General features: G+C 42.0%; 1 protein-coding gene across 4 annotated transcripts; it reads left to right on the plus strand.

The window, feature by feature from the left end:
* Positions 1-1309: 1309 nt before the first annotated feature.
* Positions 1310-11040, plus strand: LOC119084095 (protein mini spindles). 4 transcript variants are annotated; one of them, XM_037193936.1, is made up of 22 exons: positions 1310-1469; positions 2709-3312; positions 3380-3884; positions 3958-4138; positions 4214-4869; positions 4931-5224; positions 5288-5375; positions 5438-5609; positions 5669-5820; positions 5880-6381; positions 6444-6604; positions 6667-7684; positions 7771-7861; positions 7934-8094; positions 8162-8608; positions 8695-8788; positions 8845-8963; positions 9030-9147; positions 9208-9381; positions 9442-9753; positions 9826-9852; positions 10727-10830. In XM_037193936.1, exons 2-22 carry the CDS (start codon positions 2735-2737, stop codon positions 10805-10807), a joined length of 5931 nt encoding a protein of 1976 aa, XP_037049831.1. In that variant the 5' UTR covers positions 1310-1469; positions 2709-2734; the 3' UTR covers positions 10808-10830. The 4 variants fall into 4 exon arrangements, with proteins under 4 accessions (XP_037049831.1, XP_037049829.1, XP_037049832.1 ...); XM_037193934.1 differs by having other exon boundaries at positions 7771-8094; positions 10727-11040; XM_037193937.1 differs by lacking the exon at positions 9826-9852 and having other exon boundaries at positions 10727-11040.
* The last annotated feature ends 1427 nt before the right edge of the window (positions 11041-12467 follow it).

The following is a 12467-nucleotide window of genomic DNA, read 5'->3' on the forward strand; positions in this document are numbered from 1 at the left end:
CAGAATATTCCACCATTCCCACTTGGATTTGGTACGGCTGGACTGCATCTACTCGTTGTTAAAATGTTAAGTGCCTCGAGATGATGTCGAATCTTCTCAAATTGAATTTCGTTTGGCTGAATGTTTGTGTATTGGGTCTAAAACGAATGTTAGGAGCTTCTTTCATTCATATACCACCACTTGGATTCTTAAAACTCCATTAGATGTGTTTCAGTATCCCATGTGTCCCATGAGAGGGTTACTACATGGAGATTTTATATGCTATCCCTGCTAAATGATTTTGCATATCCCTCTATCATTTTCAATAAAAATATCTCATGTTCACGACCTTCGCAAAATAAAGTTGTTCAGCCCCACCGTGACGTTTTCAATGCCTCGTTTGTTTTGAGCATAACGCAACTAACCGTCTACTTCTTCGATCACACAAGTCACACTTCGCAGGCTAAAAATTGCAATTCTTCTTGGCATGAAAGCACTGGGTCTCCTGAGTATTAGATTTATAGTCTGATTTGTTACCGCAAAACATAGCCGACACAGCTCACTTTATGCCTCAGAAATGACGAAATTTGTAACGCAACTAACCCTGGAGTTACCCATATACACCTATATACTGGTTATATACAACTATATGTAGCTACATGATGTGTGTATATAATTATACATACTGGTGGCTGTATTCAACTACACACCCAACACTCTAACTGACCAAACAGATAGCAATGTAAATGTGACAGATGCGAAATTTTTCTAATGTGGCAGCCCGAAAATTCATTCATAAATTTCAATTTATGAATGAAATTTGGAGTTGCCGTATCAGAAATATTATGCATCTGTCACTTTTGCATCGCTATGTAAATCAAGAGTAAGACTTTACCGAAGGAAGCAATTCAATTTTGAGTGAACGATTCGATGAAAAAGTGAACCGAAAAATACATTTCAACGCTTCCTTGTATGAAAATGACGCTACGTTAGAAAGACCTCCGCACTTTCCATTTTGAATTTCGACCGCACTTACGGCGTGAATACTCTATACCCCGTAGCAGGATAATCCTAAAACCATAATTGAAACAGAAAAATCCAACTGCCCGATATTTTCAATATATGGAGCTGTATTCTACTCCCAAAACCCTGAGACTTTGCATACTCACCGGAAGGAAAGATGTAACGTAGCTGTACACTACAGTAACAAAAGGAATCCGTTTCAATGTATAATTATGGCGCAATAACGGATGACAGATACGAATTGAAAAAGTGAACGAACATGGTGTGCATTTGCCAAAAAAAAACAGTTTAACCAACGTAGCCAATGTCAAAATCCTAAAAGAAATTTTCCAACTTGCAAGAAGAACGACGCAAGAAGAACAAAACTCAAACTGAAATAATTTAATTTCTTCGTAAACTCATTGAAAATATCGATTGTGTGACAGTGTGGCTGTTGTTTGTCTGTTATTTATTGAATTAATTGTAAGGTAAGTCGACGGTGGTCGACCATTAAGTTGAGAGAAAAATTCGCCACAAAGTTAAAACCCTCTGACCGCGAATCGCATCTGTTCGATTTATTTGATATTTTTCGCTTCTTTTGTGCTAATTTTCTCGGAAAATGTTCCCGAACGGTGGTCCGCACATTTCTGATTGAAATCATTCCATTTTCACCGATTGTACGACTACTTTTATTCATGGGTGTCAACAATAAGTTAACATAATTTAACCGTTGGTGAAAATCATCCATTTTTGTTATACCAAAAAATCTCTTTTTTTTGTTTTTGACATTTTTGTCTACAGCAATTTTTTTATTGGACACAACAACACCTAGGTTCTCGTAAAATATGAAATGAATGTATGTAAAAACAATACAAATAAGAAAGTCCGTTATTTGCATCGGAATTCGTTTTCGATGTGATTTGGTTTGGTGTGGCTGGAAGTGAAAGCGAAAAGTCTGTTTTACACTTCCATGTTTTGGCTGTGTGTTATGAATCAAAGTCAAGGATAATAAATGTTGACAGGACCAATTAACGACGTCATGTCCTGCGTAATATTTCTATTTAGATTTTTTTTCGCTATGATTCATATGTATATGAACGAACGGCACATCTCTACTTTTATAATTCATGTGATTGATGGGATTGCTTCATAATGTTGTTGTATCCATCTCATTTTGCAATATTTTCATTTCATACACCGGCTATTGGATCGGAACAATGAATCGGTATTAGACGACATCCAATTATTCAATTTTGATGTTACGCATCATCAATTGTGTTGTTATGCCTCACCCACCTCATTTAGAAATTCTTCTGTTCGAGACTTTTACGTCACTTTGTTGTTAAAAGTAGAAATTCTATTTAGGGGTGTGTCGTCGTCGTGTAAATCTGTTCATACCACAAAGAGCAATTTGTAATCGATCGCGCTCCTTTGTTTACTCCTTTTGTATACATTGACAGTCTTCCTTTTCGATTAGTAGTTAGTCGACTTGTACGCCAATTGAGGTTCAGTTCCTTGTGTGATTGTCCTGATTGGCCTAGCGTAATCTAGTTGGCATAACGATTGAAATACCTCGCTGGGTATAGCAGATGTCAGAGTGACAGTCTTCCGTTTTGATAGGGAACAATTCTCAAGACCAAATTGTTCAGACCCAATTCCCCACAACTCTGAATGCTTCCGCTTCGATGACAGTCCTAACCGCGGCGTACAAATTCCGATTGTTCCAGGAAGCCATACAAATATAATTGCCGAAATGGAGGAGGATACTGAATTCCAAAAACTTCCCGTTGACGAAAGGTGTGCACATAAACTGTGGAAGGCACGTCTGCACGGCTACCAAGAAGCAATCAAAATCTTTAGTGAAATTGATGATGAAAAATCGACCGAATGGAACAAATTCCATGGACTTATCAAGAAATTCGTTACGGACAGTCATGCTATGGCACAGGAACGGGGCCTTGAAGCTACACTGATTTATGTGGAAAATTGCGGTCATGCTGGCAAAATTGTCGGTGATGTGATGGCAGGGCTTGTTTTGAAATGTATTGCCGCGCCGAAGGCTAAAACAAAGGATCTAGCCACACAGATAGCGTTAATGTTCATCGAAATTGAGAAGCAGGACATTGCACTGGAGGAATTGGTCAAAGGAATGGAACAGAAAAATCCGAAAATTGTAGCCGGAAGCACGGCCATTGTGTCGCTTGCACTGAACAAATTTGGAAACAAAGTTATTGCCATTAAGCCGCTCCTCAAACAAATACCAGTGTTGCTAGCCGATCGAGACAAAAATGTTCGTGATGAAGGAAAGGCGTTGATTGTTGAAATATTCAGGTATACATCAATCAGGCAAACGGCGTCATGTGTTGCACTTCACTAAAGAAATTATTTTGCATTTCAGGTGGATCGGACCCGCACTCAAACCACATTTATCGTCAGTCCCTGCCGTTGTTCAAACCGAATTGGAGACTGAATTCGAAAAAGTCAAGAGCGACAAGGCTGAACCGTCAAGATATTTACGGTCTCAACAAATGAAAAAAGTGGCAGCTGACAGTGCATCGAATGATAATGAAGACGTCGAAGCTGATGGTGACGACGCAAATGAGCCCGCAGCTGACATTGATCCAATGGATCTTATCGACCCCGTTGACATTCTATCCAAATTGCCAAAAGATTTTTACGACAAATTGGAAGAGAAGAAATGGCAATTGCGAAAGGAATCACTGGAGGCGTTGGAAGTGTTACTGCAGAATCCGAAATTGGCGAACGGCGACTATGGAGATGTTGTGAAAGCTTTGAGGAAAGTCATTGCCAAGGATTCGAATGTTGTTTTGGTGGCGTTGGCAGGGAAGTCATTAGCTGCCCTAGCTCGTGGACTAAATAAGAAATTTTCCATATACGCACCGGTAAGTGACATTTTCCTGTGAACGATACGGTTCCGAGTTCAATACGAAGTCAGTGAAACGTATTTCTCTGCAGGCTTGTGTGCCGACAGTTCTGGAGAAATTCAAAGAGAAGAAAGCTAATGTGGTCACAGCATTACGTGACTGTATGGACGCGATGTACCCATCGTTGACATTAGAAAACATTCAGGAGGATCTGCTTGAAGCGCTAAACAACAAGAACCCGAGCATCAAAACTGAGACGTGCTTGTTTTTAGGTATAGAAATCAGCCACTCACAGCAACGTGCGACGTCCAATCAAAATAACCATTTTCCCGTTAAAACCGTTACAGCTCGCGCATTTTCGAGAACGTTGCCTTCAATTTTCAACAAAAAACTTCTGAAAACATTCGTCGTTGTGCTCCTCAAAACGTTAAACGAATCGGATCCAGCCGTTCGTGACGCATCCGCAGAGACTTTGGGCACTCTGATGAAACTCCTGGGCGAAAAGACTGTAGCTCCACATCTGGCCGACGTCGATCCATTGAAATTGGCCAAGATAAAGGAATGTGCCGAGAAAGCAGTGATAGTTGTAAAAGTTCCAGCCGCTCCAAAGACACGACCAGTGACAGCACCTTCGGGTCCTTCGAAACCAGCAGCGAAGGAAGCAGCTAAACCAGTTGCCCGACCATCAACGGCTGTTGCAAAGAAACCAGCACCAGTCAAGAAAGCAGTCAGCAGTGGTGGCGGTAGTAGTTCTGCTCGTGTCGCAAAGTCGGCAAGTTCAACAAAAATTTGTCCTGCTGAACGGGAATTGACACCCGAGGAAGTGGACGAACGTGCGGCTGATCTATTGCCCGGTAATATTCTAGCAGAATTGGGAGACGCAAACTGGAAAACCAGATTGTCGTCCAGTGAGACATTCCTGAGCACCGTAAGTGGTCTGGAGAGCTGCCCGTCAATATCGCAGGTTCTAATCCGAATCATTTGTAAGAAGCCCGGTCTCAAGGTGAGTGATGTTTGAGATTCGCATTCTCGCTTTCCGCTAATTCTATGACGTTCCAACACAGGAAAGTAATTTCCAAGTCTTGAAATTGAAATTGGAAATTATAAAGAAAATTGTCGAGGTGTTCGGCATCAGCACCACCACTGGTGATATGGTGCTGAACGATGTGGTTGAGAAGCTTGGTGATGCTAAGAACAGTGCCACCGCGGCGGAATGTCTCTTGGCAATAGCCGATGCAATCAATTTGGAGTACATGATCGTCAAAATGCTGAGCTATTCGTTCGAGCAGAAGTCACCGAAAGTGCAAATGGAAGCATTGCAGCTGACTGGTGAAGCTATTCAGGCATTTGGCTTACAGGTTTGTGATCCGTTTTGTTGGTAAAGACCAAATTCCCAATTGTCGTCTTCAATCGGCTTCCAGGTTCAACCGAAGAAGCTCATCGACTTCATGAAGAAAGCGCTGCAAAGTGTCAACGCAACCGTTCGTCAAGCAACGATAACAACATTAGGTAATTGTTAACGACATTCCTTTCGATGAACTGTGATGCCATGCATTGACCTCGTTCGACAGGTATCATTTATCTCTACACCGGTGACTCGCTGATGATGTTCTTTGACGGGGAGAAAAATACGATCAAGCAGCAAATCCAAGCCGAATTCCAGAAAAATGCCTCACAAAAGCCGCCGAAACCGACGCGAGGTGTGAAAGTAAACTCCGAGGACGATGACTTCGATGAGAAGAAGTAAGTTACGCGGACAAGTCAAGAAATTTCAATTTTGATAAACTTGCCCCTCGTCCCAGTGAACATGAAGACACATTCGAAGCCGAACCTGTTGATTTGTCGGAAATGATACCCAGAGTCGACATATCCGGTTCGATTACCGAGGCACTACTGACAGAGATTTCGGACAAAAACTGGAAAACTCGTAACGAAGGATTAACCAAACTACAGGGTCAGTAGCCACTACGTCGACGATTTGCGGTGGATTAATTGTCGGTTTTCCATTCGTAGGAATCATAGGTGACGCAAAGCGGATACATCCAACCCTTGGCGAACTACCGCAAGCATTAGCTCAACGGCTCGTCGATAGCAACGCAAAGATCGCGCAAACATCTTTGTCAATCTCACAACAACTGGCCGAAGCAATGGGTCCTGCATGCTCGAAACATGTACGAGTACTGTTTCCGGGCTTCCTCAGCTGTCTCGGTGATTCGAAACCATTTGTTCGTGCAGCTAGTATGACCTGCATCAATGTCTGGTGTGATCAGGCCGGCTACAAAGAATTCTTCGAAGGCGAAATGATCGTCGAAGCGTTGAAAACTGGCACGCCGGCTCTAAAAACGGAATTGTGGAATTGGTTGGCCGAAAAACTGCCGAAAGTACCGGCGAAAATCATTTCGAAAGACGAACTGTTGACGTGTCTACCGCTTCTGTATTTGAATATTTGCGATCGAAGTCCGGATGTTCGGAAGAATGCGAACGAGGCAATTCTTGGATTTATGATACATTTGGGGTGAGTCATTGTGAGCGTTCATGGGGTAACATGCCACTTATTGTCTTGTGTTGTCCTTCCAGCTACGAGACCATGATAAAAGCGCTTGAGCGGCAGAAACCATCGGCGAAAAAGGACATTCTGGCTGCACTAGACAAAGTCAGACCGAATCTACCAGTGAAACCGTTACCGAAAAGCAAGCAACAAGCTCCGATTGTTTCTGAGGAACCCAAAGCTGTTAAAGGTTTGTCGTCATTCGATTGGATCAGCAAGATGTGCGTTCTCAAATTCCCATTTTCTATAAAGGCAAGGCAACGAAACCAGCTGCAGCTGCAAAAAATGCTCCGGCTGCTGCCCGGAAAAAAGAGGAAGAAGTCGACACGTCACCACTTCTAGCGGTCAATAATTTGAAAAATCAGCGACTGTTGGATGAGCAAAAACTCAAAGTTTTGAAATGGACGTTCACGACGCCGAGAGAAGAATTCACCGACCTGCTGAAAGATCAGATGAGCACAGCGTCCGTGAATAAATCCCTGATGGCCAATATGTTCCACGAAGACTTTCGTTACCACTTGAAAGCCATCGACTCATTGATCGAAGATCGTGAGAGCAATTCCAAGGCGCTGGTCTGCAATTTGGATCTGATTCTGAAATGGATTTCGTTGCGTTTTTACGACACGAATCCGTCGGTGCTGCTGAAGGGATTGGATTACTTGACGGCGGTGTTTCAAATGTTGGCTGATAGTGAATATGTCATGGCTGAGAATGAGGGTAGCTGTTTCTTGCCGCATTTATTGATTAAAATCGGTGATCCAAAGGATGCCGTTCGTAACGGCGTTCGTGGCATATTCCGTCAGATTTGCGTTGTGTATCCGTTCACCAAGGTGTTCAGCTACATCATGGAAGGACTAAAGTCGAAAAATGCACGACAGCGCACTGAGTGCTTAGACGAATTGGGCAGCCTAATCGAAATCTACGGAATGAGCGCGTGTCATCCTACACCGCAAGTGGCACTGAAAGAAATCGCCAGACACATTTCCGATCGAGACAATTCCGTACGCAGTGCTGCTTTGAACTGTGTCGTTCAGGCGTACTTTTTGACCGGCGACAAGGTGTACAAGCTGATTGGCAACTTGAACGAAAAGGATTTGTCGATGTTGGACGAACGTATTAAGCGGGCGAGCAAAACTAGGAAACCGACAGCAGAATCGCCAAAAATGAATGCTACCGTTGTCTTGCCGACACCAGAACCAGAACCGGTCGATGACGTTCCGGAAGCGTTGCCCGAAATTCCAATACAACATGAAAGTCCAACCGATACAAGGTAATTATTGTCAGACGAATCCCACTTACATGCACTCTGGGTGGTGTTTCGGAACGACAGTAATAAATGTCTCGAAATTTCCACAGAACCACTCCTGACCATTCCCAACTACGGCTAAAAGCGCCGGAAGTGTTCGGCTTCAATGCAGACGTCATACGCGATATTGAAAAAGACTGGGTACGCTTCGCTGATCTGCCGAAGAAGGATCATCCCTCAATTGATACGTCATGCCTTTATTCTCCGTTAAAGATTGGCTACTACAGCGGCGTAAGATATCCCGCCGATAAGCTTCAGTCAGTTATATCACAATCGCGTTCGACAACAACCACCAACACATCACATGGTAGATCGTTTGACGCAGGTCTAGGGGCCAGTCCATCGAGACCTAGCACAGCACCGACACAAAACAAGTAAATTTCCCTAACTTTCTCGTTCACGTCTTCCCAGCCATTTATCAATTCCCATCCCGTGTTTCAGTCTGGCCGATGTTCTACCGAAAGAAGATCCGAATCTCATTCGCATAATTCGGTCGATAGCTAGTCCCGACTCCATACAGGCGCGGGCTGCACTGAACGAACTGAATGACATTTTGGATTGTCCGGAAAAGCAAGCCGCACTGCGGAACTACGAGGACATGTACGTGGACAGTATTTTGGCTCAGTTTAAGATCTTGTCACAGTTGCCGTTGAGTGAATCGTTGGTTATGTATCAACCGATATTGTCCAGTTCGTATTCGTTCTTTTCGTCGCATGTGCTGGGAAAAAACATCGGCGTTGAAAGTTTGAAGAAGATGCTGGCAATGCTGCTCGGGCTATTGGCTGACAATAAACTGTCGGCCAGTGGTGATGAAGGACAATACACTAAAGTTATAAATGGCGTCTGTTTGCGGGTCTTGGATCGGTCAAACTTTACCAACTTGAATTGGTAAGTTCTTACTACGTGGGGTCAATGTTGCCACAATTTCATTGGAGACGGAATCCCTTACCCCAATTAATTTCCCATTCTTACAGCGCAATGATCCGCCTGTTGAAAGAAACATGCTCGGGCGGCAGCCTTCCCAAATTCACCGATCTGATAATGAAATGCATTTGGCGTAACGTTAAGGTATGATGTAAGGGGCATCACTCAACGTCTTTGTCTAATTTTTTGTCGTTCGCTAGGTCATGCCGGACAAAAGTGACGAGATTGATTATGAGCTGGTACTTCTAGAAATTCACGGTTTTATGAGCGCACTCCCGCAGTCATGGTGGAATAATCGCCCATCGGATACTCCGATAAGGTTTGTCTGTTAAACGAGATTCACGGGGGGCATTTGAGTAATTGTTTTGGTTATTCTCTTGCACAGAACGGTTAAGACGATTATTCACAATATAGCTAAGTTGAAGGGTCGAGACATTCTACTCCACACGGGCAAAATTCCACAGAGCTCAGAGCTCTACACGTACTTGCTGAAAGCGCTGAAGGTAACGGAACTGTTCATTTCATTGGAAGTGGTTTTACAAAGCTCTCGTTTTCTTACATAGACCGTTCATAAGGATCATGCATCCAATGATAAGGGGCCGCAAAATAGTCTGAACGCTGCCATAAAGGAGAGACAAATATCGAAACAGACCCATGAATCCATGTCACAAATTTTCAAATTGATCTCAGATAAGGACACCAGTAAGGAGGGCGTTGCAAGACTGTACGAATTCAAGGTTGGTCGGAGTAGTTTGACGATGTAACGGATAATTTCCTAATTTGTCGGCCATTTACAGAAACAAAATCCGGATGTTGACATAGCGCCACTGCTGAAAGGTTCCAGTCCAGTGTTCAAGAAGTTCATTGAGGAAAGCCTTCAGAGCTACGAACAGGCGAATGCGAACCGAGAAAACGATTCCAAGGAGAACAACGTCACCGCCGGCAAAACGGACTGTGACTACTACATGTCGCGATTGAATCAACTGTTGAACAAAAACAAGCAGGTCAACGATCGATATGGCATTGACAATGACATGAACAGTGCAACGGTGAAGATGGCAGCGCAGAACAATAATGTTGCTGCGCCGGAATTTCGAACAGAACGAGAGGTAAGTGCTAAGTCGATCATGTGTCGATGGTGTATTTGTTCAGTTAAATGAATTATCTTTCCGTCCGAGCAGCCAGTTCATGTCGTTAAGTGTGCTGCGGTAAGTTAGTGAATTCTCTTGTAAGCATGATGTAAATTGCTAGCCGGACTAATTGGGCTTCAATGAGTCTGGAATGGGAAGTTCGCTCGTCATATTCGTAGTTTCATTGCCACGGTCTCTCCAATAAGCTCTTGGTTTTCGGAGAGGATGAAAGTCAGATTTTTAGTGAGTCTTTTGTGCTCCGTGTTTTGTTCCGTTTTGATAACCAAGATCTCATTCGAGGTCCTGGTGCGGTTGAATGAAGTCTTATCACATATGGTGGTGAATGTACCTGTGATATTTTTGGCCATTTTATTTATCAGTTCGGAGCGACCTGAACAAGGTTTCGAAAAAAAAAACTCAACCGCACCATTCGATGTACCGGAATCCAGGGCAGTTAGGCTATGAAATGAGTTCTTGATGGTAGTTCTTAGAGGTTGGAATTCTAGAAGCAATAGTTGGTTTAAAAAAAGGTTCCATCAGTGCAACGGAAGCTAGCGACTCGTTGAATGTTAGAAATTACGATTTTTGAAATTGTCGTCCCGAAGAATCATGAAGAAATTTTGGAAAACGCGCGGATATCATCTTTGAACAGTTTCCTAAAAGTGCATTCATCACCATGTTAACTTCATTCAACCTCGCAATGAGAGGTTACATTACCGTAGAGAAAAATGTCAGAATAAAATTTGCGACAATTTAGTGTTCGATCAGTCAATGCTGACGATGAATTGTTCACATAGTACATTATGCAGCGACCTCCCACTTAAGAATCATTCAAGCCCCCTCACAATTGCCGACTAAAATGGTAATATTTCCCAGCACCAAAGGCCCTACTCTAAATTCCAGAATCCTAGCTCAACGAAGACTGTCTAACTGATCCCATTTCACTTTACAGAATGAAACCACATCATCAAGCAACCGTTTGGATTTGATACAGCAACGTTTGGCATTGATACGTGAGAATCGGCAGAATTAATGGGTCGCATGCATAGAACGCTACATTGGCTAAGACACTCCAATCGCTCTACCCAAAAAGAAATCCAGTGCAGATGAGTTTTATATTAACGCCCATTCTGCCGTTAAACTCTTCTTTTTTGTCTCATAATGTTACACGACCATTTTTGTTTATTTAACTCAAAACACACACCACACTAATATGTTAGAGATATTGAAAATATTAAAAAAAATAATAAAAATTTAGAAATTTCAGTTTTAACATTTGACTTTACTGTGTTTATTTGTGTTTTGCGATGAATTTGAACGAGCCCCATAATTTACCATTTTATTGGACTAAATTCTGCTTGTAGCCATCAACTCTTATCTGTTTCCTTTAGTCCGGTTCCTTGTGTCAGAAAAAGTAGCTCGGCTCGCTTTACGTTTTTCAAATTTTTCTTTTATCCAACGCACTACAAGCAACAGTGCTTTGAGTGACAGCTGCCAAATAGAGTACTATTTTACGGTGCTAAAATGTGTTCGATACACTGTCCCGTTTCAGTACTCTATTTAGAGTACCAATCATTGCTTGATCTCAAGTGATTTGCGATTGAACATGAAAAACTGTGGAGTTAAATTTTTTACTGGAAAATGGGAAAGTTCTTTTCCAGCCGGGGAAACGGTTTATATGAGAAAATTAAAAATCAAATATCTCCGGAACAGATTTTTTTAAACAGTACCAGTTTAACAGTACCGTGAAGTTGATGGTCATCTCAAGAAGAATGACATTAATCCAGAAAAAAATATCTGAAAAAATCTCGTAAAATCACTAGGTTCTAGGCTAGGAAGGCGATGGAGCATCAGGAAGTGGCTCTAAACTAATTATGCATTGTGCAGTTAGTTATCATCATTATTTTCAACATTTTTGGCATTGTATCATCAAGCTAAAAGTATCTTAGTAGACAAGATTAGGTGGTTGTCTAGGGAAGATGGTAAAAAATGGTGGAAAGTGTCAGTTCCGGGAGCCATGCAAATGCTGGTATATATTGCAATATTCAGGGAACGGCTAAAAACATCCAGATTTTCAAAACAAAACAATTTCAAATAAAATAAGTTTGGAAAAGATCATCGTCAATGTCGTTTGAGATGTCAAATGAGCTGTCATTTTCACAAAGCTAACCACAATGTTACAAAAATTTATATGGACCTGTGATTGTTTGAGGTTAGCTTTGTGAAATTGACAACTCATTTGACACTATTTTGAGAGAAGAAACCGTTTATAGGTTTGTTCCAAATAACTGTAAACCCGAACTTTGACAATACGAATGCCGACGATTTCATCCTCAGAGATGAACATAACCTAAACGTCAACCAATTTCTTTGAAATATTTTCGTGGATATTGTATCGCGCCTTCTGTGGATGCAATTTGACATTACGAAATGACCTTGGAACAAACATATTTGACACTGATCTATTGACAGTGTGAAGTGACCTCAAAGTTAAGAAATATTCCCGATTATAGATCATTTTCATGACCTTGTAAACGTCAGACACGATCCCAACTGTCAGACATGTCGAAAAATATCGAATGAATTGAACGAACGATTTTCATATAAAAATCAGTAAATTGAACGCAGTTAACGTCAATTGATTCAAGGTTCTTTCAGAACCTTGAATTGATTGAGGTTAAGGACTACTTGAC

This window comes from Bradysia coprophila, unplaced genomic scaffold (assembly GCF_014529535.1).
Source record: "Bradysia coprophila strain Holo2 unplaced genomic scaffold, BU_Bcop_v1 contig_732, whole genome shotgun sequence".
Classification (NCBI taxonomy): domain Eukaryota; kingdom Metazoa; phylum Arthropoda; class Insecta; order Diptera; family Sciaridae; genus Bradysia; species Bradysia coprophila.